The following is a 24,216-nucleotide window of genomic DNA, read 5'->3' as shown; positions in this document are numbered from 1 at the left end:
AAACGTAATGATTTTAACTATTTGGCCTAACCTTTACTCTTAATCTCACTCCTAATCCCAACCCTTGATTTAAAATAGATGGCTCAATATGGACAGTTTGGTTCTTTCTACCATGGTCATCAAGCGATGACCTAATTCCCGAGGGTTAAGGGACAAACAAAACTCGAGCTATAAGTCAATAGGCCCAGTAATATGATCCTCTGAAACAACAAATAAAATAGATGAAGTTGATCAATAGTGAGCTATAGACTACAGGAGCTTCACATCTCACATAACAATGACAGAATATACCGACTTGGGTAACACTTGACATGACACACAGCATCATAACACGTTATGACAGTCTTAACATGTCATAACAGCTGTCATAACCAGTTATAATATAGTCATAACACTGTCATGACACATATTTACACCCATTATGATATACATTGCATTATTTTATGGCTGGTTATGAGACCTACATAAGCATGTAAAAAGCAACCTAACCTGCCACGGTAGTTATTCTATGGCTGTTTATGTCACCTACGTATAGTGCCTTCAGAAAGTATTCAGACCCCTTGACTTTTTACACATTTTGTACATTACAGCCTTGTTCTAAAATGTATTAAATAAATGTGTTTCCTCAGCAATCTATACACAATAACCCATAATGACAAAGTGAAAACATTTATTTTTTGGGCAAATTTAAAACAAACTAAAAAACCTTAAAGTATTCAGCCCCTTTGCTATGAGAGTCGAACTTGAGCTCAGATGCATCTTGTTTCCATTGATCATCCTTGAGATGTGTCTACAACTTCATTGGAGTCCACCCGTGGTAAATTCAATTGATTGGACATGATTTGGAAAGGCACACACCTGTCTATATAAGGTCCCACAGTTGACAGTGCATGTCAGAGCGAAAACCAAGCCATGAGGTTGAAGGAATTGTCCGTAGAGCTCCGAGAGGATTGTGTTGAGGCACAGATCTGGGGAAGGGTAGCAAAAAATGTGTGCAGCATTGAAGGTCCCCAATAAGTGGCCTCCCTCATTCTTAAATGGAAAATGTTTGGAATCACCTGATGGTCACTCTGAGAGAGCTCTAGAGTTCCTCTGTGGAGATGGGAGAACCTTCCAGAATGACAACCATCTCTGCAGCACTCCACCAATCAGGCCTTTATGGTAGAGTGGCCAGAAGGAAGCCACTCCTCAGTAAAAGTCACATGAAAGCCTGCTTGGAGTTTACCAAAAGACACCTAAACAAGATTCTCTGGTCTGATGAAACCAAGATATAACTCTCTGGCCTGAATGCCAAGCGCCACGTCTGGAGGAAACCTGGCACCATCCCTAGAGTGAAGCATTGTGGTGGCTGTGGGGATATTTTCAGCAGAAGGGACTGTGAGACTAGTCAGGATCAAGGCAAAGATGAATGGAGCAAAGTACAGAGAGATCCTTGATGAAAACCTGCTCCAGAGCGCTGTTGACCTCAGACTGAGGTGAAGGTTCACATTCCAACAGGACAATGACCCTAAGCACACAGCCAAATCAACACGAGTGGCTTCGGGGACAAGTCTCAATGTCCTTGAGTGGCCCAGCCAGAGCCCGGACTTGGACGTGATCAAACATCTCTGGAGAGACCTGAAGATAGCTGTGCAGCAACGCGCCCATCCAACCTGACAGAGCTTGAGGATCTGCCTCACACAGGAAGCGGCGCAGATCCTAATCCAGGCACTTGTCATCTCCCGTCTGGATTACTGCAACTCGCTGTTGGCTGGGCTCCCTGCCTGTGCCATTAAACCCCTACAACTCATCCAGAACGCCGCAGCCCGTCTGGTGTTCAACCTTCCCAAGTCCTCTCACGTCACCCCGCTCCTCCGCTGGCTTCCAGTTGAAGCTCGCATCCGCTACAAGACCATGGTGCTTGCCTACGGAGCTGTGAGGGGAACGGCACCTCCGTACCTTCAGGCTCTGATCAGGCCCTACACCCAAACAAGGTCACTGCGTTCATCCACCTCTGGCCTGCTCGCCTCCCTACCACTGAGGAAGTACAGTTCCCGCTCAGCCCAGTCAAAACTGTTCGCTGCTCTGGCACCCCAATGGTGGAACAAACTCCCTCACAACGCCAGGTCAGCGGAGTCAATCACCACCTTCCGGAGACACCTGAAACCCCACCTCTTTAAGGAATACCTAGGATAGGACAAAGTAATCCTTCTAACCCCCCCCCCCCCCCTTAAAAGATTTAGATGCACTATTGTAAAGTGGTTGTTCCACTAGATATCATAAGGTGAATGAACCAATTTGTAAGTCGCTCTGGATACGAGCATCTGCTAAATGACTTAAATGTAAATCTGCAGGGAAGAATGGGAGAAACTCCCCAAATACAAGTGTGCCAAGCTTGTAGCACAATACGCAAGAATAGTCGATGCTGTAATCGCTGCCAAACGTGCTTCAACAAAGTACTGAGTAATGAGTCTGAAAACTTATGTGATTTCAGTTACCAACAATTTCTAAAAAGCTGTTTTTGCTTTGTCATTATGGGTTATTGTGTGTAGATTGAGGAAAGAACTATTGAATCAATTTTAGGATAAGGATGTAACGTAACATGTGGAAGAAGTAAAGGGTCTGAATACCTTCTGAAGGCACTAAGTGTCAAAACCCACAAAATAGTACACCATAGCCTACTTGTCCACATAGTTATATGAACACATAGTTATATGAAATGTATTAAATTACCATTGTAATTATGCACACATTGTCAGACACGCACCTACACCTACCCCAATACGCTCTTGCTGATGACTGGGACATATGGACAAGCCACCTTTTTGACTGACATATGAGTATATGTGACTGACCTACCTGGCTTATATGAATATTGGCATAATGCTTGACGTGTCAACAGTAATTTCTTAGTCCAAGTAGTCACACAAAGTGGTCATAACGCTTTGACAGCGTCAGTGTATTTTCTAGTTATTTAAACTATAAGACTAAAGCATTCATTAAAAAGGATTTTAGAAACAAGCTTTTAATAGAAAACTTCTTGGCAGTAAAAAAATTGAATGTGGGGTTTGACACTTATGTAGGTGCCATAACCAACCATAAAATAAACAGTCACAACAGGTATATGGGTCAAGACACTGGGTGTCTAGTGACAGGCTGCCCTTCAGCGTCTGTTGCAAAGGACATGCTGCACAACAAGTGCAATGCCTGCGATTTTATACCAACAGCATTAAAATGGAACTGAGAAATCTTTTAGCGTTGGCTTGTAATCAAGCTTCGCATTGTCATCCTCAAGGCTGTCAAGTGAAGTGGAAAAGCTGCAGGCGTGTTGAGGGTAACCATTTGCTTACCGTTCTAGATACCAACTACTCACATTTCCACTCCAGTCAAGAGCATGATTTATTTTATTTTCACACCAAAAATGGCAATAATGCTCATTTAGTGTATAAGCCATTTGTAAAGACTGAACTTAGTCCATTTGTCTCACCAGGAAGCAATTTTGACCAACTCCAAACCTAAGCCAATAACAGGTTGTTCCCCTCCCCACTGACCGTACTAACGAAATCCTTACTTAATCAATTATTTTGCTAAGCTTTGTTTGACCATTTACATTGAAAACAAATCGGTAATGTACTTAATTGTGAATTGAGTAGCAAAGAGCTGCATTGGACCTTGAAAGCATAGCACTAAATAGTTAGACTAGGCTCACCTCCAGTGGTGAAAGGTGTGAATTGCATAAAAGCAGACATCCTCAGCAATTTTAGTTTACAGGTTTGTGTAAATGTCCTCTAGACAAAGGTGCATGTCACACTAAGTCTCCAGGGTGAGTAAAAGAACAAAGCAGTTGGTGAACTTAAACTAATGTGCTGTATTGGTGGAGCATGACTTGTGACATTGGCTTAATCCAGGTCAACAATCACGTGGGCCAGGGACGGAAACTGAACCATGAGGGGCCGCAGTAGCTCACGAGTCTGCGTACCAACAGCCATACCCAGGTTTCTATTAATTATATAGTTAGAAAGAACATGAATAACTTAATTCACATTTCCGGAAAGAAACCACCTACCACAGCAAATACTGACCACTTGTATGTAGTGCCATATACCAAAACACTTCAAATTCAAACATCCACTCTTATGCAGTCACAGTTAAGGAGTCTTTTGCCACTTTATTCTGATTTTGTTAAACAAAAGTGGTCCACATGGGACAATTCAAAATGCAAAATAAAGGCAAGCCACAAATGAAACAAGTTCAGACACAGGACAAACCGTTCCCTAAGGGAGAGGAATGGTAAAAAAACTAATCTCAATATTAGGGAATATTTTTGATTCTGGGGGAGGGGAGAGATAAAGGGGAAGTAAGGAGATGTTGATGCTTAGAGCTGCATGGAGGGAACAAGGGAGGAAAGGCTCAAAGCTGGGTGAAGGGATGGTGTGAAGGAGGGGTGAAAGGGAGGGACGCTCAGAGCTCTCCGCAGTCAGCGATGGCGACCTTGGCGGAACACTTGCCGCTGCTGGAACCCTTCTTCTCCATGCTAGCGATGATGTTGAGGCCCTCGACCACCTTGCCAAACACAACGTGCTTGCCGTTCAGCCTACAGACATAAAGAGGTAAGAGTCAGTGGGTACCAATGCTGAGGGGTTATGGCAGTGTTCTTCCTTGACTAGCAGACAGGATTCCTGAGGTTTAAGGCAAACAAAACAGAATGTTTATAGCCATAGGGCTGTGACAAATATGGACTTTGGGGTAACAATTGTCTGGCAAAGGTAAATGTATAACAACTCAAAATAGACAATCTTGCCCTTCTCCCTGGCATGTTACACTAGAAGTGGAAACTACAGCAGGACCAGGGCTAATGGGTAAACTAGAACGTCCTTAAAATAAATTAGGTAAAAAATATTTAAATGTCCATATTTAAAAGGTTCTTCATGGTCTATAACAGCCCTATTGCTTGGTGAAAACATTCAGGCCAGTGGTGCCCTGCCCTGAAGGACACCAGTTTGCTGCCAGTGTGGCTGCGTCAGTCACGTCAGAGCATAAGGCTGTTTACACCGGTCGCCCAATTCTCATCTTCCTTCCACCAATTGGTCTTTTGACCTATTCCTTTCAGAGCTGCTCGTCAATAAACAATTAGTGAAAAATCAGATCAGTCCACCTGTTTAGACAGCACGAGTAGTGCACGCATGTATCAGAGGCACCATTGAAGGGGCTGAGGAGTGTTGGAAGGGTGGACTGCATCAGTTGTTGCCATTAGGCAGTGTCGTCACAACCACAAGGCTTGGAAGACCATCGTGAGAAACATCACTTGCAGAATGGTTATGTGCGTTACATTTCTACTGCGTGTGCTCACCAGTCAGTGTCTACTGCGTGTATGTATGCCTCACCAGTCAGTGTTAGCAGTGCAGATAAAGAACTGGGACCCGTTGGTGTTCGGGCCAGCGTTGGCCATGGACAGACAGCCCATGCCTGTGTGCTTCAGGTTGAAGTTCTCGTCAGCAAACTTGTTGCCGTAGATGGACTTGCCACCAGTTCCATTGTGGTTGGTGAAGTCGCCGCCCTAAGTTAAGCAAAGAAAGCAACATTTTGTCACATGCCCTGAACACACTTACTAACAAGCCCTTCCCCAACAATGCAGTTAAAAACGATTATGCAAAAAAAAAAAAAAAAGGATTCCACAATGAGATTATGTAGGCTAGACAATAAGGACAGATTCAGTAGATCATGGCCATTTCATTTGTATAACTCCCTTTTTAAAATCATGCCACTGGAAAGGGTCCCGTTTTCAAAAAAAACTTGTTGAAACTGCATCAGTGTTGCCATTTGGCAATGTCGTCATAACTACAAGGCTTGGAAGACCATCGTGAGATAAACATCAGCTGCAGAGAACCTGTGTGAATCAGTCAATTAAACATATGGTGGGTTGGAGTCCAGCATTGGGCCTGGTTGCAGCTGTCAGCTATGATCAAATCAGTGCCTGTATTCAGAAATCTCAGAAAACACACGTTGATCTAGGTTCAGGTCATACCCTCTGCTCACCTGGCACATGAAACCGGGGATGATGCGATGGAAGCTGGAGCCCTTGTAGCCAAACCCCTTGTCCCCAGTGCACAGGGCACGGAAGTTCTCTGGGGGAAAACAGGCAACGTCACGATCAGTGACTGTGCATAGTAGCTTAAAGGCATAAAGGCTGCATCAAGTAAAAATGCAGGGGTTCTCTGATCATTGAAATATCAAAAACTGGAGAGGTTGGTTGCGAGTACACGTCATTATATCTTTGAAACAGATGACGTACAAGTCAAGGCTTTTTTGGGTGATAAAGCATTGCAGTTACATTAATTACTGAATAGTAGAATCATTGAGTCAAACAGATTGGTCCATATGTTTGATATCACTAGAATATGGTCACTAGCTAAGCCACACGTGCATCACAACCCCAGTCTGTTGCAGAGGCAGCAAATAGGCCATGTCTGCAGGGCCTAATTCACAGGCTGTCAACCAGGCCACAAGGACTAACAATAGGCTGGGGCCCCACTGCCTAGTAAACCCATTCACAGCACAGCGGGCCACACAATGCTACTGCTAACTTATCGGAAGCAGACCCGCCCTTTCCAATTTACATGCATCAGCAGTTCATTGTATATCTGGGGGGCATGACAGAGGCACCTCTGGAAGGGGCTGAGGAGCGTTGGGAAGATGACCGCATCAGTTGTTGCCATTAGGCAATGTCGTCACAACCACAAGGCTTGGAAGACCATCGTGAGAAACATCATTTGCAGAGGATGTGTGAATTATTAAGGAAATTTCAATCATTGAAGCCATCTTACCTGCAGTCTTGGGGACAACATCTGCAAAAAGCTGCAAGAAAAGATATGGCTTTTCATTAGCATACAATCCATGAAGAGCAAACAGCATGCAGAAAGAGCCTTTGACACTATGAACAACATGAGGGTAAGGCAGGGTTGGAAGGGAAAGACTTAAAGCATTAGAGGAACCAAGGCAGACATGGGCTAGACCTTTGGCTCAAGGTGTTCTAGACTCACTCCGTTAAGATTCACTAGAACTCCCATGTGAGAAGACTGGTGTTAAGCCAAGGTGAAGCTACAGAAGCTGTTAATTTCCAACCTATCATGTGACAGTCCGGGGAAACAGACTAGCAACTGGCCACCACATCTTCAGGCAACGATGTCAGAAATCCACCGCATGAGCTGTGTGCACCATCTCATATTGCCTTATACAATACAACTGCTCACATTACACTCAGCTAACACCTCACGGTAAAAGCTTAAATGATACTTTTCCTTAATCTAGGAAAATTTTACACATTTTTAATGCATTAGGAGGGATGGAAGACAGTGTAACTGGCCCCTAGACACATCTATATTATATTCCTGACAGGTGTCAACATCTGAAGTGATAACAGCAACACAGGCCCCTTCACAACATGCCTTTCCCACCAACGGGCAGTTACAGTGCTGGGAGGGACTCTGCATGGAATACCATGCGCCAGTCTACACAGCAGCTCTCCTCCCCACTTCCCCCCCTTCTAGCCCCAGACACACCCACATCTGGAGCTAGTACTTTTCCACTCAGGAACAAGTTCATTGCAGAAAAGGGAAGTCACCAGTTAACACAGCCACAAAGTCAATGGCTAAACCACTTATTTCCAAGGCTTGATTTATAACACCTAACCCCACTGCTAACCTTATCCAACCTTACATTAGGAACAAAGCGCAAATGTTTGTTTTAATGAATCTATCATAGACCATTGACATAATGAAGGCCAACCCACTCACCTCTGGAGCTGACCAATGCTGTAGGACCAAGTGGCCAAGCACCATAGAGGCTTATCTAAGGGCAGTTGTGTCCCATGGCCAAATGATACCGAGATCTACCGGGCTTGCTGGCTAACTTGTTTAGTTTGGCAAGCACCAACAGACCACGGCCTGTTGCTGGCGTCAGCATGGCCTCTGCGTCAAACAATGGAGTCGCTACACGGACACGTGCTCCCTCCCACAGGATGACAAAGGTTGGGAGACCAAATTGTACAAAAAGCAGCAAAAGTCAACGCTACAAGAATCGCCACTAGTCACTATTGCCGTTTGGAAGGTAAAGTTTAATTTGATATAGTAGGAATTGCATTTTATTCTCCCGGATTTCGCTGAGGCCTTGCGGGGGGACAAGCGTGCCTTCATGTCCACGTGCTCCTGGAAGTGGCAACAAACGGTGCACGCATGCAATCTGCTGCCAACACTGCACCTACAACTTCAGTACACGAAATCTGGAGATTTAATGTCATAAATTGTAACGTAAAAGGAGATCTCATTTTGAAATTAATGGGCACTAGGCACTGGGGATATGCAGGGCCTTGGGAACCAGGGCCTTGTGTTTGAATGGAACACAATTATTGAACAGTCGCAATGACAATAGCAGCGATATTTTATCACATGGCCAGATGACTAAACATGTCTGGCATTTAGCAAAATACAGCTTACCCAACGATGAATAATGATTGCTATCTGATGTGCTGCGGATATACTGAGGGCGCATAGGCCACATACTCCTTGGGCAATTACCAAACATGGCTGGTAGACAGCATTAGTGTTATTCAGATGCATCAAGCTAAATGTATTCCAATTTTAACGATTGTAAGTAATCAAAGCATGGGCTGCGGTGAGTGCTTTTTGGTACGTTTTGTTCCCTTCCAAACCCGCATCCCTCTTTTCAAAATGGCATCTGGCGCGACGAAAGAGGGATGCTGAAAATGGCGACCGGCTAAAATTGCATGTGCGGCGACTAGCTAGCTACAGCACATAACCTAGCTAATTACGTTAATCGAATCAATGCAATTACAACATTTACGTTCACATGTCTAAGACTGGAGTAACATATGACTAAGTTACCGAAAGCGATGGATATTTTACACCACGGCAAATGCTTCAAACTCTGCTTCAGAAAGAAATGCGATTTAGTTAAGAGAACCGGTATGAAAATGCAACACATACCGCGTTAAAGGCCAGTCAACGCTAACCGCAAATACAAACCACAATCAGTTAACAGTTTAAAATGTGGGCAAATCAAGCGAGATTAGTTAGTGTTCGTTAGGTACGAGAAGAGTTAAGCTTTCAATGAACCTAAAGTTTAATTGTTCGTAAAGTAGCTAACATTTTAGAGCAGCACGTGGACCCCGTCTGACAGCATCCCGGGTGCAGTCACCTACCTGGCAGCGAGTTAGAATAAACCGAACGAGAAATTAGCAATTATTTTAAAGGTTCAAGTAGAGCAGAAAGTTAATTGACTCCAAAAAGCCGATTTGCTTTACTCCTTACCTCCATTTCAATCCTTCCGGCGGGGGTATCGCCGATAGTGATGTCGAAGTAAACTCTGGGGTTAGGCATGATTGGGATTAAACTTTTATTTTTTTGTGAAACTACACGAGTGCAGACAGTAGATACAGGACGGTGCCGCAGCTGAATCGGAACGGAAATGCTGCCCTTTACACGAGATATATATGCGCACCAAGGGAAGCCCCCGGAGGCAATGAGAACCAATAAGAAGACTGGGGCTGCTGAGTGACATCGCTTTTAACCAATTAAAGGTCTTGCGGGTGAATAAATTAGAACAATGCACACCGGTTTGATCAGCAAGGTTTAGGGGACGGACTAATGATTTACATCTGGATTGGCCCATTGTGGTTCATACATATGACGATATCGTATTCTGCCCAATGCGCTGCCAGGGGAAATGTGGGTGTGTTCTGGCGGTGGCGCGTTCGTGGATTCCAGGGCGTCTCCCGCCGAATAAAATCGCCATTATGGCTCAAATATAAACGTGAGTTATCAATGGATCAGTATGGTGCAACGGGTCGGGAATGGCCTGTTTCTCTCGATCACCGCTGGACAAAGCGCTCACGGAATGTATCCGACATCATCACGAAAGATTGTAATAAAATACAGAGCTTTTGTGTTGCATTGTGAATAATCTTCTGATTGTCAGATTTGAAAAAGGGCTGTGTGTGCCTGCGTGATGCTACAGCATGCGTTGGGGGCCACGCCTGAAATGTTGCGGATGAATCGATTGTATCGGGTTGCTGACTCGAGCCTGAGTTCTGCTGAACATGGAATGACATCAGGGTGTTCTTTCCTGTAGCCTACCCTGCTACACCAGCTAGGGGGACCGAATACAGTAAATAGAAAACTAGGGAAACTTGATCATTCAGAAGTGACATTTTTTTACTTAGAAAACGGATGGAAAATATGGAAATCATCTTTAGAAAAACTGGTGTGCAATTAAATAGAACAATTCAACATTTCATTAATTGTATTATTAACTGACATTAGCCTCTAAGCATCATCATCTAGAGAATAATAAACCATTAAAAATTCTTACATAGCATATGCTGTTCATGTCTCATATAGTAACCATGGCCCACATTCACAAAGCATCTCAGGGTAGGAATGCTGATCTAGGATCTGGTCCCCCGTCCATATAATCTTACTCATTATGATCGTAAAATGTGTGAATTACAGGCCCCCATATGTCTTCTGACATTATGAATTTGACACATGTCCTAACTCATAACCTCTGCTAGTTTAAACACATATAGGACAGATGTGCACAGCTTCACCAACACTTTAATTACTCTAATAACAACAATATTATCATGATTATTTAAAAAAATGAATTGGATACAGATGTTCTTAAACTAAACATTGCACATCCAACATCTGGTGCTCTAAACAGTTAGGCCTACAAACCAATGACAACCTCAGAGGGGTGGGAACAGACAGATAGTCCCCTCAGGCTAAGGACCCAGAGAGAGGAAGCATAAAGGCTGTTTAAACCTTGGAAATAGACTGTTTTAAATGTGTGTTACTGGACTGGAGAGGAAGAGAGGGAGGAAGGAATGGAGGGAGAATACACATTCACTTCTTGACATATGGGAAATATGAGCATAATTTGTCCACCTGTCCTCTCTCCATCAATTCACAGGAGTTCACTGGGGATGCTTCGATCCATTCCCATCGTCTTGAAAGTGTGTGTGTACATTTATGCATGTTTAAATGTCTCTGCAGTATAGTTATGAAAGAGAGACAGAGTGAGAAGGGAGGAGTACCAGAGACAGATAGGGTGCGACTGGAGGTGAGTTCCCCATGTCTGGCTTCTGACTCCCTCTCCACGTGTCCCACCCAGGGAAAAACAAACAATTCAAACATCTAGTAGTTTCCTTATTTACCAACTGGCCTGATATGAGACACCTCTCCTGTCTCTCTCGCTCTTTCTCTCTACAAAATCCCTCACATCTCCTTTTCTGTGCTGGCTTTGTATGACCTCATCTGTATAGATACATTAAGGTGTGTACTGTAGGCATTGCCCAGGGCCCAGTTTCCTGATGGAAATTGGCTTAATGGTTTTATGCCTGGAGCAGACCAACTGCTCCATTGCATTTTGGTACACCAGTACACCAAGTACATTCATTTACAATGGAATGCTGCAGCTGCAGTGCGTTTGTTCTGTGTTGTGCATACATTGGATTTATCCAACATGTGCATCAAATTGTATGCGTAGACTTAACAGTAGCAAAAGGTGAATGTTGAACTTTTGTTGCTCATATATCAAGTAACAACTTTGGATTACATAATGAAAAAGTTGGACTGCAGAATGTATCAAGCAATGTTGGTCTGTTCTAGGCGTTAAATTATGCACATTTCCAACAACACCGAATAGGTAACGCGTTTCCCAAACACAACGTAGAGCGAACGGTCGCTAAATGAATCATTGGAGCATGTGTCGATACTGATAGGTTCGAAAGAACGGGAGCGCTGCTCTCGGATCAGCTTTCTCCATCCAAATCTTACCTTAACATTAGAATTATTTCACAATACTGACGACGGATAAGCTCATAAAGAAATATTACCGCCTACTGCTGCAAATATTGACGCAGCTTATTCTATTTGGCACATCATTAAGCACGTTAGGCTACACATGAACTATATTGACTAATTACAGACAGTAGCCTAGCCTAAAAGTAGCAAAATAGAACTCGATTGAACATTAAATATATTTCAGTATGATTATAATAGGCCTATAGCCTACTTTTTATTTGAATAGTCATCTCGGTTTTATTTGATTTTTTTTTATAAGTTGCTTGTTTGTTTCAAATGCAAAGACATTGGCAACTGTGTATTTGTATTCAAATTTGTTCTGAAGTTTTCAGCGGTCACAGAGATGGATAAACCATGTGATTCTATGATTAGCGAGATCGGTGTAATAAAGTGACGCTGGAAGGTAAAAAGATTCTAACGAAGCACTTAGCTGTTCTACTAGCGGTCGGAGGCGGGCGTTAAAATCAGGCCTATGAGCGTTTAAGTGCAACGTTAATAACGATGGTTTTGGGAAACAGCTCACTAAATTTAACGATCCCCCCCCTACGATGGTTCTAAAAACTAATTTAGCCTTAGATGCTTTTGGGAAACCGGGCCCTGGTGTAAACACTACATATCTTCATTTCAGCATTCATAACTCCCATTTAGAATGAACAACAACAACACTTAGTTTTATTTATGACACTAAATAATGTAATGTCATGTCAGAGATCCACTGTCTGTTTCTTGTTTATTGACAAGTTCCACAATCATAAATACACAATGGAAAGTCAACATAACACTTAATTTTTCTGGTTTCTAAAAAGGTCCTTTAAAAAGTTGAAAATCCTTCGGCTTGTGATTTTTTAAGAACATTACAGGTATAGCGGCTGGCCAGTGCAGGCAGTCCCATTTTCACTGGATTATTCTGTTTTTTTTTTTTTGATGGATCCAGAGTGCAAAGGGATGCTTTATAATGAGTCTAAAAACACTACAGTCTTGACAGAGTTTCCAGTCTGTCTCTCACTACCCTCTGCACCTTCCTGTTGGTCTGGTCCACAGAGGGTAGGGATGGGCAGGCATGGGGTATAAAAACATGAATCCCTCTCAGTCCCGTCCCCTCCCCCCTCTCAATAGGATGAAGCTGTCCCTAAACGAGGAAGGAAGAGAGTCTTCAGTTGTTCTCGAACAGAGAGAGCAGGTCATCATTGCTGTTGCTAGGTAGATCTGGAGGACCCAGGTAGGACAACAGCTCGTCTGGATTGGTCAGCTCAGGGAGAAGCTGGAGAGGGAAAACAGAGAGAAAGAGAAGAGAAAGTGTTATTGTTGTTATTGTTGCTTTGACGTTTTCCTTCGCTTTTCATGCCAATAAAGCGTCTTGAATTAACATAAATGGATTTTGAAAAAGCAGAGAGAAAGGGGTAGAGAGAGAAAGAGAGAGAAAGGTTTGTTTGTGGCACATGGATGTGGCAAAAAACAAGCTCTTTCCAAGAGTGAAGGTAGCTTCAGATAGCTTCAGTTCCACATGCCCAATATAACTCAAACTACAGTATCGCTGAACGAGCAGCTAGCTGGCTTTCTGTGTGGTTGCCTTACGGTTGTCTAACGGTTGTCTTATGGTTGTCTTACGGTTGTCGAAGTAGAATGATCTGTGGAAGTTCCTCCCCTGCAACCGGTTCGCCCCGTCCCCAGTGAAAGAGGGAGGGTGGGGGTTAGTATAAAACCACCCACATGGGCCCAGATCCAATATCCACACCAGCAATATCACTTAGGATGTATGCCCAATATAGGACTTGGTAATGGCATCGCATGCATCACATGTACACAACCTGCATGAATCATAACCACTTCCTCATTGGTGTTGCATTTTCAAACCAATGTGTACCTTACAGATTTGCAAAGTGGATGTTTTCTATCGCAGCGGTTGACCAATCTCACAAGGAGAAAACTTGTTTTTGCCATTTCTGTATCGGCTATCATTGTGTCTAGAAAATATCAGTTATCGGTATCGGACACCATTTCCATATGGGTGTGACAGGGCTACGGTAGTGACTTACGTCCAGGGTGTGATCCGCTCCCTCTCCTCCTCCCGCTCCCCCCAGGCCGAACGAACCCTCCGTCTGCAGCCGGGCATTCTGGGTATTGGAGTTCCGCTGCTGCATCTGTCCGCCAACGCCGCCTCCGATACTCTGGTTACCGTGAAGACCCTGCTGGTGCTGCTGCTGTTGTTGCTGCAGGGCATTATGGGAAGGGTCCATACGGCCAGAGTGGGACATCTGATGAAGAGCGAAAGAGAAGGGGAAGAGAGGGATAGGAAGGGAGAAAGAGAGAACATCGAGTTTTACATTGTATGATGTGAGTTGGAGGTTACGTTCAGGGCAGGTGTGAATGAATCCTTCACAACTTCTGCTCCACAGTGTGTGTGTGTGACAGAGAGAGAGAGATAAGTGAAGAGAAGGAATGGTGGATGCTTTGTGCCCTCTCTAAAATACTTTCTTGGACAGCTGAGCAGCTGTCTGTGACAGGCGTGAGCGCCTGCAGGTGTGTGTGTGTAAATGCTGTCTTCTCCAGGCCCAGTCAAAAGGCTCTTCACTGTACACACAAGCCAGAAGGGCATGACAGTCACTCTTAGATAACTTAGAAGAATACATCACTTTATAAAAAATGTGCGCACGCACACAAAGTAGCTTCAGGCAAAACTAATGTAACATGGTCAATCAGCTGATGCCTTTATTCAAAGCCACTTACGGTGAACACAAACACACGATTTTCACCCTACTCAGGATCCACCTAACTGCCGTTGCAAGCACCATTCTCTAACCAACTGTACCATTGGAACCACAGCAAAACAGTGTTTGTGTGTCTCTGACTTACTACTCTACTGTGTCAAGGACAGTCAATGGTTGAATCTCAAATGGCACGCAATTCCCTATATAGTTCACTACTTTTGACCAGGGCTCTAGGGCTCTGTTCATATGTAGTGCACTATAGGGAATAGGGTGCCATTTGGGACATACTCGATGTGTGTAATTGGAAACACGAGATGGTCATCTGATATTGGACACATTCTCAGGAGTTACTCCATTACCATACTACTGCTACTTTTAGTCACTGCCTGTCAGACACTTTAAGATGTCCAATATGTACATATTTAAAAGTATACTATGCAATTATAATATATTAGAGGATTTAGTCCTGACAAGTGTGCATCTGATAAGGGCACATTCCATTGAAGTTAACGGCAGTATTATATATAGCATAATATACAGTCCCAGTCAAAAGTTTGGACACCTACTCATTCAAGGGATTTTCTTTATTTTTTTTACTATTTTCTTCATTGTAGAATAATAGTGAAGACATCAAAACTATGAAATAACACATACAGATTCATGTAGTAATCCAAAAAAAAGTGGTAAATCAAAATATATTGATGACAGCTTGCACTCTTGACATTCCCTCATCCAGCTTCATGACGAATGCTTTTCCAACAGTCTTGAAGGAGTTCCCACATATGCTGAGCACTTCTTGGCTGCTTTTCCTTCACTCTGCAGTCCAACTCATCCCAAACCATCTCAATTGGGTTGAGGTCAGGTGATTGTGGAAGCCTGGTCATCTGATGCAGCACTCCATCACTCTCCTTCTTGGTCAAATAGCCATTACACAGCCTGGAGGTGTGTTGGGTCATTGTCCTGTTGAAGAACAAATGATAGTCCTACTAAGCGCAACCCAGATGGGATGGCGTATCGCTGCAGAATGCTGTGGTAGCAATGCTGGTTAAATGTTCCTTGAATTCTAAATAAATCACAGACAGTGTCACCAGCAAAGCACCCCACACCACCTCCTCCATGCTTCACGGTGGGAATCACACACACGTGGAGATCATCCGTTCACATACTCCACGTCTCAGAAACACACGGCAGTGTTTTCCACCAGTCTAATGTACATTGCTCGTGTTTCTTGACCCAAGCAAGTCTCTTCTTATTATTGGTGTCCTTTAGTTGTGGTTTCTTTGCAGCAATTCGACCATAAAGGCCTGATTCACGCAGTCTCCTCTGAACAGTTGATGTTGAGATGTGTCTGTTTGTTGAACTCTGTGAAGCATTTATTTGGGCTGCAATTTATGAGGTGCAGATTACTCTGATGAACTTATACTCTGCAGCAGAGGTAACTCTGGGTCTTCCTTTCCTGTGGCAGTCCTCATGAGAGCTAGTTTCATCATAGCACTTGATGGTTTTTGTGACAGCACTTGAAACTTTAAAAGTTCTTGAAATATCCTGGACTGACCTTCATGTCTTAATTAAAGTAATGATGGACTGTCGGTTCTCTGCTTACTCAAGCTGATTTTATCATAATATGGACTTGGTCTTTTACCAAATAGGGCTATCTTCTGTATACCAACTCTACCTTGTCACAACACAACTGACTGTCTCAAACGCATTAAGAAGAAAATAAATTCCAAACAAACTTTTAACAAGGCACACCTGTTAATTGAAATGCATTCCAGATGACTACCTCATGAAGCTGGTTGAGAGAATGCCAAGAGTGTGCAAAGCTGTCATCAAGGCAAAGGGTGCCTACTTTGAAGAATCTCAAATATAAAACATATTTTGATTTGCTTAACACTTTTTTGGTTACTACATGATTCCATATGTGTTATTTCATAGTATGTTATTTCATATGTGTTATTTCATAAACATCAGCCAGGAAGCATAGGAACTGAGAAGTGGTCTGTGGTCACCACCTGCAGAATCACTCCTGTTTTGGGGGGTGTCTTGCTAATTGCCTATAATTTCCACCTTTTGTCTATTCCATTTGCACAACAGCATGTGAAATTTATTGTCAATCAGTGTTGCTTCCTAAGTGGACAGTTTGATTTCACAGAAGTGTGATTGACTTGGAGTTACATTGTGTTATTTAAGTGTTCACTTTATTTTTTTGAGCAGTATATATATATATATATATATATATTATATATATACACACACACACACATATATAAATATACATATACATACATACATACATAAACATTATTATAATAATTATAATTAACAGTGGCCAGTTCATTAGGTATACCACCCCTTTCACAAAAATGGTTAGCTCCTACAGACAGTGAGTCACGTGGTGGCCATGGCTTGCTATATAAAGCAGGTAGACAGGCATCGAGGCATTCAGTCACTGTTTGATTAAACGTTCGAATGGGCAAAACGAGTGACCTAAGCAACTTTGAGTGTGATATGATCATCGGTGCCAGGCACGTCGGTTCCAGTATCTCAGAAACAGCCAGCCATGGCCCATCCTGCCTGGTGTCAACGGTACAGGCTGGTAGTTTAATATATAGGATATTATAAAACTTGGGTGATTCGAGTCGTGAATGCTGATTGGCTGACAGCCGTGGTATATCAGACCGTATACCACGGGTAAGACAAAATCTATTTTCACTGCTCTAATTACGTTGGTAACCAGTTTATAATAGCAATAAGGCACCTAATACATCACGGCTAAGGGCTGTATTAAGGCATTCTGTGCTGCGTCGTGCAAAAGAACAGCCCTTAGCCGTGGTATATTGGACAGATAGCACACCCACTCACTTTAGTGACGATACCTGAGAAGCAGGTGTTTGGAGGATATATTGGCATGGGTGTTGTTTAGCCCGAGACTAAGTCGAGGGCAGGCAAAACATGCCAATATATCCAGCAAACACCAGCTTCGAGGGCATTATCACTTTTATACAACCGGTTATCAACATATTCAAATAATGATTGACATTTTAATTTAAAAAATGATTGATGAATTTATTCATACTATTTAATCTTTCCACAATATATAGTCCTGACACAAATCTAGGGTTGCTACCCAAGCCTGATGGTCATTCGTTCTATTGGCTAACTACGGATAACCTAGTCAAGTCAAACAGTGCAGCCAGAATAACAACAAAGTAGCTGAATTTGCATAAGCTGTTTTTTTGTGGCATTTGTTTGGATACAGTGCATTCATAAAGTATTCAGACCCCTTGACTCCTCCCACATTTTGCTACGTTACAGCCTTGGCACACCTTTATTTAGGAAGTTTCTCTCATTCTTCTCTGCAGATCCTCTCAAGCTCCATCAGGTTGAAATAGCTGCACAGCTATTTTCAGGTCTCTCCAGAGATGTTAGATAAGGTTCAAGTCCGGGATCTGGCAGGGCCGCTCAAGGACATTCAGAAACTTGTCCCGAAGCTACTCCTGCGTTGCCTTGGCTGTGTGCTTAGGGTTGTTGGAAGGTGAACCTTCACCCCAGTGAGGTCCTACGCGCTCTGGAGCAGGTTTTCATCAATGATCTCTCTGTACTTTGCCTCGTTCATCCTTTCCTCGATTCTGACTAGTCTCCCAGTCCTTGCAGCTAAAAACCCCCCATCCCTACAGCATTATGCTGCCACCCCCATGCTTCACCGTAGCAATATTGCCAGGTTTCCTCCAGACATGACGCTTGGCATTCAGGCCAAAGAGTTCAATCTTGGTTTCATCGGACTAGAGAATCTTGTTTCTCATGGTCAGAGTCCTTTAGGTGCCTTTTGGCAAACTCCAAGCGGGCTGTCATGTTCCTTTTACTAAGGAATGGCTTCTGTCTGGTCACTCTACCATAAAGGCCTGATTGGTGGAGTGCTGCAGAGATGGGAGAACTTTCCAGAAGGACAACCATCTCCACAGAGGAACCCTGGAGCTCTGTCAGAGTGACCAACGAGTTCTTGGTCACCTCCCTGACCAAGGCCTTTCTCACCCAATTGCTCAGTTCGGCCGGGCGGCCAGCTCTAGGAAGAGTCTTGGTGGTTCCAAACTTCTTCCATTTAAAAACGGAGACCACTGTGTTCTTGGGGAACTTCAACGCTGCAGACATTTTTTGGTACCCTTCCCCATTCCTTCGACCTCATGGCTTGGCTTTTACTCTGACACGCCCTGTCAACTGTGAGACCTTATATAGACAGGTGTGTGCCTTTCCAAATCATGTCCAATCAATTGAATTTACCACGGGTGGACTCCAATCAAGTTGTAGAAACATCTCAAGGATGATCAACGGAAACAGGATGCATCTGAGCTCAATTTGAGTCGGACACGTTCATTACTATGTGACAGCTGGAGATTTGAATATTGAAACAATGTTGCAAATTTCAGAGAGACAGACAGCAAGGTTTATACAAATGGCGAATTTGCCAATCTTGGTGTTCTCTGGCAAATGCCAAACGTACTGCACGGTGTTGGGCTGTAAGCACAACCCCCACCTGTGGACGTCGGGCCTTCAAACCACCCTCATGGAGTCTGTTTCTGAACGTTTGAGCAGACACATGCACATTTGTGGCCTGCTGGATGTCATTTTGCAGGGCTCTGGCAGTGCTCCTCCTGATCCTCCTTGCACAAAGGAACAGAACCACTCCTTTATTGGGGGTGTCTTGCTAATTGCCTATAATTTCCACCTTTTGTCTATTCCATTTGCACAACAGCACGTGAAATTTATTGTCAATCAGTGTTGCTTCCTAAGTGGACAGTTTGATTTCACAGAAGTGTGATTGACTTGGAGTTACATTGTGTTGTTTAAGTGTTCCCTTTATTTTTTTGAGCAGTGTATATTATTCTAGTGTATGTATCACACTTACGCTGACCGTTTTTACATTTATTTTTTACAAGTAGCACGTGTGTGCAAAAGCTGAATAATGTAGGCGCACAGTAATTTAGGAGCACAACAAAAAATATTTGAGATATTACATTTAGAATCCTTCAATCTTTCTAGGTGCACTGTTGCTCCTAAACACAAATTCTAGGTCACACAGCAAAATATTTAGGCGCATATGAGAGTAAAATGGTCACACTGTAGAGCCCTGTGCGCATCATTTAGTAAATCCAAGGGAGATAATGGAAAGTCTAATTAAGACAAAGCACCCAGAATATTGCGTGGTTCACATTCCCAACGGATAAACATCATGTGTATAGTTCACTTTCCTGGACTGAAACAACTTTATATGCATTTCGATTGTATCAACTCAAACTAATTAATTCCATTAACTGAAAAAATAACAATGGAAAAGAAATTAGAAGATGAAGTGCTTGTTTAAGGATACATTTTTTTGCCAATGCTTTCTGAGTATTTCAGAGTCCATTTGGACTTATGTTCACCCGTCTCGTTCAGCTCCGCTGTTAACCATTGAGTGACTTAATTGGAGCCTGTGATGTAGGAACATCAGTGTGTACTTTGACCCTGTGTTTGTGTGCGTTTCTTCACTCCCTTTCTAACCCAGTCAGACATTAGGTCATTCACTTTCAGACCCTGACTGACTTGAAATGGAATCTACCCCGGAACCATATCACTGTAGCCTGAGGTATTCTGTGTGTGTGTTACCTGGTCCTGCTGGTAGATGTTAGGTGGTCCAGGGGAGGTGAAGTCTCTCAGGGTGGGAGTTCCAGGGGTGTTGGGGAACTCAGAGAAGCCTGACTGGCTGGAGTATCCTTGACCTGCTGGATGAACAACACACAACAGACACAGGTAGAAGTTTTGTGTGGCAAAAAAATATTATTTCAATTGTAACTAATAGGAGGCAATATAATTAATTTGCTGTGCAGTACTAGTCAAAAGATAGGACACACCTACTCATTCCAGGGTTTGCCTTTATTCTTACTATTTTCTACATTGTAGAATAATAGTGAAGATATCAAAACTATGAAATAACACATATGAAATCATGTAGTAACCAAAAAAGTATATATTTTACATTTGAGATTCTTCAAAGTAACCACCCTTTGCCTTGATGACAGCTTTACACTCTTGGCATTCTCTCAACCAGCTTCACCTGGAATGCTTTTCCAACAGTCTTGAAGGACTTCCCACATATGCTGAGCACTTGTTGGCTGCTTTTCCTTCACTCTGCGGTCCAACTCATCCCAAAACATCTCAATTTGGGGTGAGGTCGGGTGATTGTGGAGGCCAGGTCATCTGATGCAGTACTCCATCACTCTCCGTCTTGGTCAAATAGCCATTACACAGCCTGGAGGTGTGTTGGGTCATTGTGCTGTTGAAAAACAATTGATAGTCCCACTAAGCACAAACCAGCTAGGATGGCGTATCGCTGCAGAATGCTGTGCTGGTTAAGTGTGCCTTGAATTCTAAATAAATCACAGACAGTGTCACCAGCAAAGCACCTCCACAGCATCACACCTCCTCCTCCATGCTTCACGGTGGGAACCACACATGCAGCGGTCATCCGTTCACATGCTCTGCGTCTCACAAGACACAGCAGTTGGAACCAAAAATATCAAATTTGGACTCATCAGACCAAAGGACAGATTGCCACCAGTCTAATGTCCATTGCTCGTGTTTCTTGGCCCAAGCAAGTCTCTTCTTCTTATTGGTGTCCTTTAGTTGTGGTTTCTTTGCAGCAATTCGACCATAAAGGCCTGATTCACACACTCTCCTCTGAACAGCTGATGTTGAGATGTGTCGGTTACTTGAACTCTGTGAAGCATTTATTTGGGCTGCTGCAATTTATGAGGTGCAGATTACTCTAATGAACTTATACTCTGCAGCAGAGGTAACTGTCTTCCTTTCCTTCGGCGGTCCTCATGAGAGCCAGTTTCATCATAGCACTTGATGGCTTTTGCGACTGCACTTGAAGAAACTTTCAAAGTTCTTGAAATGTTCCATATTGACTGACCTTCATGTCTTAAAGTAATGATGGATTGTCGTTTCACTTTGCTTATTTGAGTTTTTCCTGCAATAATTCGTATTTTACCAAATAGGGCTTTCTTCTGTATACCAACTCTACCTTGTCACAACACAACTGACTGGCTCAAACTATTAAGGAAAGAAATTCCCCAAATTAACTTTTAACAAAGAACACCTGTTAATTGAAATGCATTCCAGGGGACTACCTCATGAAGCTGGTTGAGAGAATGCCAAGTGTGTGCAAATCTGTCATCAAGGCAAAGGGTGGCTATTTGAAGAATCTCAAATATATTTGGATTTGTTTAACACGTTTTTGGTTACCACATGATTCCATGTGTTATTTCATAGCTTTGATGTCTTAAGAAAAACCTTGTAATGAGTAGGTGTGTCTGAACTTTTGACTGGTACTGAATGTGTGTGTGCCTGTCTCCTCCCTACCTTGGCTGTTGTAGTCAGGTGTGTTCCTGCCCCCAGGTGGTAGACCCTGGTAGGGCGAGGAGGCCGGTCCCAGGGCAGCTATCATCTCCATGACATTGGGCATCATCATGTTACTGGGGCTGACCGTCCGGCAGCGCTTCAACACAGGCCCGTCTGCTTCCTCCTTTATGTGGATGTCTGGTTTAATGGGCACCGGCCTCCAGCCACACACTGGATCAATGGTGATCTCCTCATAGTCCGAGCTGAGGAGGGAAGAGGGGGAGAGAAAGGTTAGTGAATGAAGAGAAAGAAGGTGAGAAAGATGAAGGGCCCATTACAAGGGCACCTAAATGTAGACCTAATTCTGGCTAAGTTAATGAAGAACTAAAAATGAACATAGGACAGGCAAATTCAGATATAGACTGCAAAGCTAGTTCCACTTCTGATGTATTTTAATTCTTCCCCCTTAAATGGACACCAGGTGGGTGTATTTCATTATCAGGTGGCCCAACCCTGACCCAACCCTTACCATTAACCCCTAACCTGACCCAACCCTTACCATTAACCCCTAACCTGACCCAACCCTTACCATTAACTCCTAACCTGACACAACCCTTACCATTAACCCCTAACCTGACACAACCCTTACCATTAACCCCTAACCTGACACAACCCTTACCATTAACCCCTAACCCGACACAACCCTTACCATTAACCCCTAACCCGACACAACCCTTACCATTAACCCCTAACCTGACACAACCCTTACCATTAACCCCTAACCTGACACAACCCTTACCATTAACCCCATAGCCTGACACAACCCTTACCATTAACCCCTAGCCTGACACAACCCTTACCATTACCCCTAACCTGACACAACCCTTACCATTAACCCCTAACCTGACCCAACCCTTACCATTAACCCCTAACCTGACCCAACCCTTACCATTAACCCCTAACCTGAACCAACCCTTACCATTAACCCCTAACCTGAACCAACCCTTACTATTAACCCCTAACCTGACACAACCCTTACCATTAACCCCTAACCTAACACAACCCTTACTATTAACCCCTAACCTGAACCAACCCTTACTATTAACCCCTAACCTGAACCAACCCTTACCCCTAACCTGACACAACCGTTACCATTAACCCCTAACCTGACACAACCCTTACCATTAACCCCTAACCTGACACAACCCTTACCATTAACCCCTAACCTGACACAACCCTTACCATTAACCCCTAACCTGACACAACCCTTACCATTAACCCCTAACCTAACACAACACAACCCTTACCATTAACCCCTAACCTAACACAACCCTTACCATTAACCCCTAACCTGACACAACCCTTACCATTAACCCCTAACCTGACACAACCCTTACCATTAACCCCTAGCCTGACACAACCCTTACCCCTAGCCTGACACAACCCTTACCATTAACCCCTAGCCTGACACAACCCTTACCATTAACCCCTAACCTGACACAACCCTTACCATTAACCCCTAACCTGACACAACCCTTACCATTAACCCCTAACCTAACACAACCCTTACCATTAACCCCTAACCTAACACAACCCTTACCATTAACCCCTAACCTGACACAACCCTTACCATTAACCCCTAACCTGACCCAACCCTTACCATTAACCCCTAACCTGACACAACCCTTACCATTAACCCCTAACCTGACACAACCCTTACCATTAACCCCTAACCTGACACAACCCTTACCATTAACCCCTAACCTGACACAACCCTTACCATTAACCCCTAACCTAACACAACACAACCCTTACCATTAACCCCTAACCTAACACAACCCTTACCATTAACCCCTAACCTAACACAACACAACCCTTACCATTAACCCCTAACCTGACACAACCCTTACCATTAACCCCTAACCTAACACAACACAACCCTTACCATTAACCCCTAACCTGACACAACCCTTACCATTAACCCCTAACCTAACACAACACAACCCTTACCATTAACCCCTAGCCTGACACAACCCTTACCATTAACCCCTAACCTGACCCAACCCTTACCATTAACCCCTAGCCTGACACAACCCTTACCATTAACCCCTAACCTGACCCAACCCTTACCATTAACCCCTTTTTATTTTTATTTTATTTATTTCACCTTTATTTAACCAGGTAGGCAAATTGAGAACACGTTCTCATTTACAATTGCGACCTGGCCAAGATAAAGCAAAGCAGTTCGACACATACAACAACACATA

At 43.5% G+C, this 24,216-nt stretch overlaps 2 protein-coding genes and 3 non-coding genes across 15 annotated transcripts in view; all 5 read right to left on the bottom strand.

Moving 5' to 3' along the window:
• Positions 1-4,127: 4,127 nt before the first annotated feature.
• On the bottom strand, positions 4,128-9,470 carry ppiab (peptidylprolyl isomerase Ab (cyclophilin A)). Its single transcript, XM_055873900.1, has 5 exons — positions 9,306-9,470; positions 6,804-6,834; positions 6,016-6,104; positions 5,364-5,536; positions 4,128-4,573 (listed from the first exon to the last, which is right to left on the bottom strand). Exons 1-5 carry the CDS (start codon positions 9,372-9,374, stop codon positions 4,441-4,443), a joined length of 495 nt encoding a protein of 164 aa, XP_055729875.1. The 5' UTR covers positions 9,375-9,470; the 3' UTR covers positions 4,128-4,440.
• LOC129819194 (small nucleolar RNA SNORD35) lies at positions 5,208-5,289 on the bottom strand. Its single transcript, XR_008754040.1, has one exon. It is a non-coding gene; the product is annotated as a small nucleolar RNA SNORD35 (small nucleolar RNA).
• Positions 5,778-5,860, bottom strand: LOC129819193 (small nucleolar RNA SNORD35). Its single transcript, XR_008754039.1, has one exon. It is a non-coding gene; the product is annotated as a small nucleolar RNA SNORD35 (small nucleolar RNA).
• LOC129819195 (small nucleolar RNA SNORD35) lies at positions 6,673-6,754 on the bottom strand. The gene has a single exon (XR_008754041.1). It is a non-coding gene; the product is annotated as a small nucleolar RNA SNORD35 (small nucleolar RNA).
• A 3,102-nt stretch (positions 9,471-12,572) lies between the features above and the next one.
• zmiz2 (zinc finger, MIZ-type containing 2) overlaps positions 12,573-24,216 on the bottom strand; it is a 40,329-nt gene continuing 28,685 nt past the window's right edge. For 6 of the 11 annotated variants that reach the window (XM_055873882.1, XM_055873881.1, XM_055873886.1 and 3 more), the window contains 4 exons: positions 21,971-22,212; positions 20,213-20,328; positions 13,898-14,116; positions 12,573-13,122 (listed from right to left, as the gene is read on the bottom strand). In XM_055873882.1, the coding sequence (XP_055729857.1) occupies positions 13,015-13,122; positions 13,898-14,116; positions 20,213-20,328; positions 21,971-22,212 (685 nt within the window). In that variant the 3' untranslated portion in view covers positions 12,573-13,014. Of the gene's footprint in view, positions 13,123-13,436; positions 13,507-13,897; positions 14,117-20,212; positions 20,329-21,970; positions 22,213-24,216 lie in introns of all 11 variants that reach the window. The other 5 variants (XM_055873884.1, XM_055873890.1, XM_055873887.1 and 2 more) reach the window with 4 other exon arrangements.

This window comes from Salvelinus fontinalis, chromosome 21 (genome assembly GCF_029448725.1).
Source record: "Salvelinus fontinalis isolate EN_2023a chromosome 21, ASM2944872v1, whole genome shotgun sequence".
NCBI lineage: Eukaryota > Metazoa > Chordata > Actinopteri > Salmoniformes > Salmonidae > Salvelinus > Salvelinus fontinalis.
The sequence above is the reverse complement of the archived record's forward strand: the minus strand, read 5'-3'. Positions and strand labels throughout refer to the sequence as shown.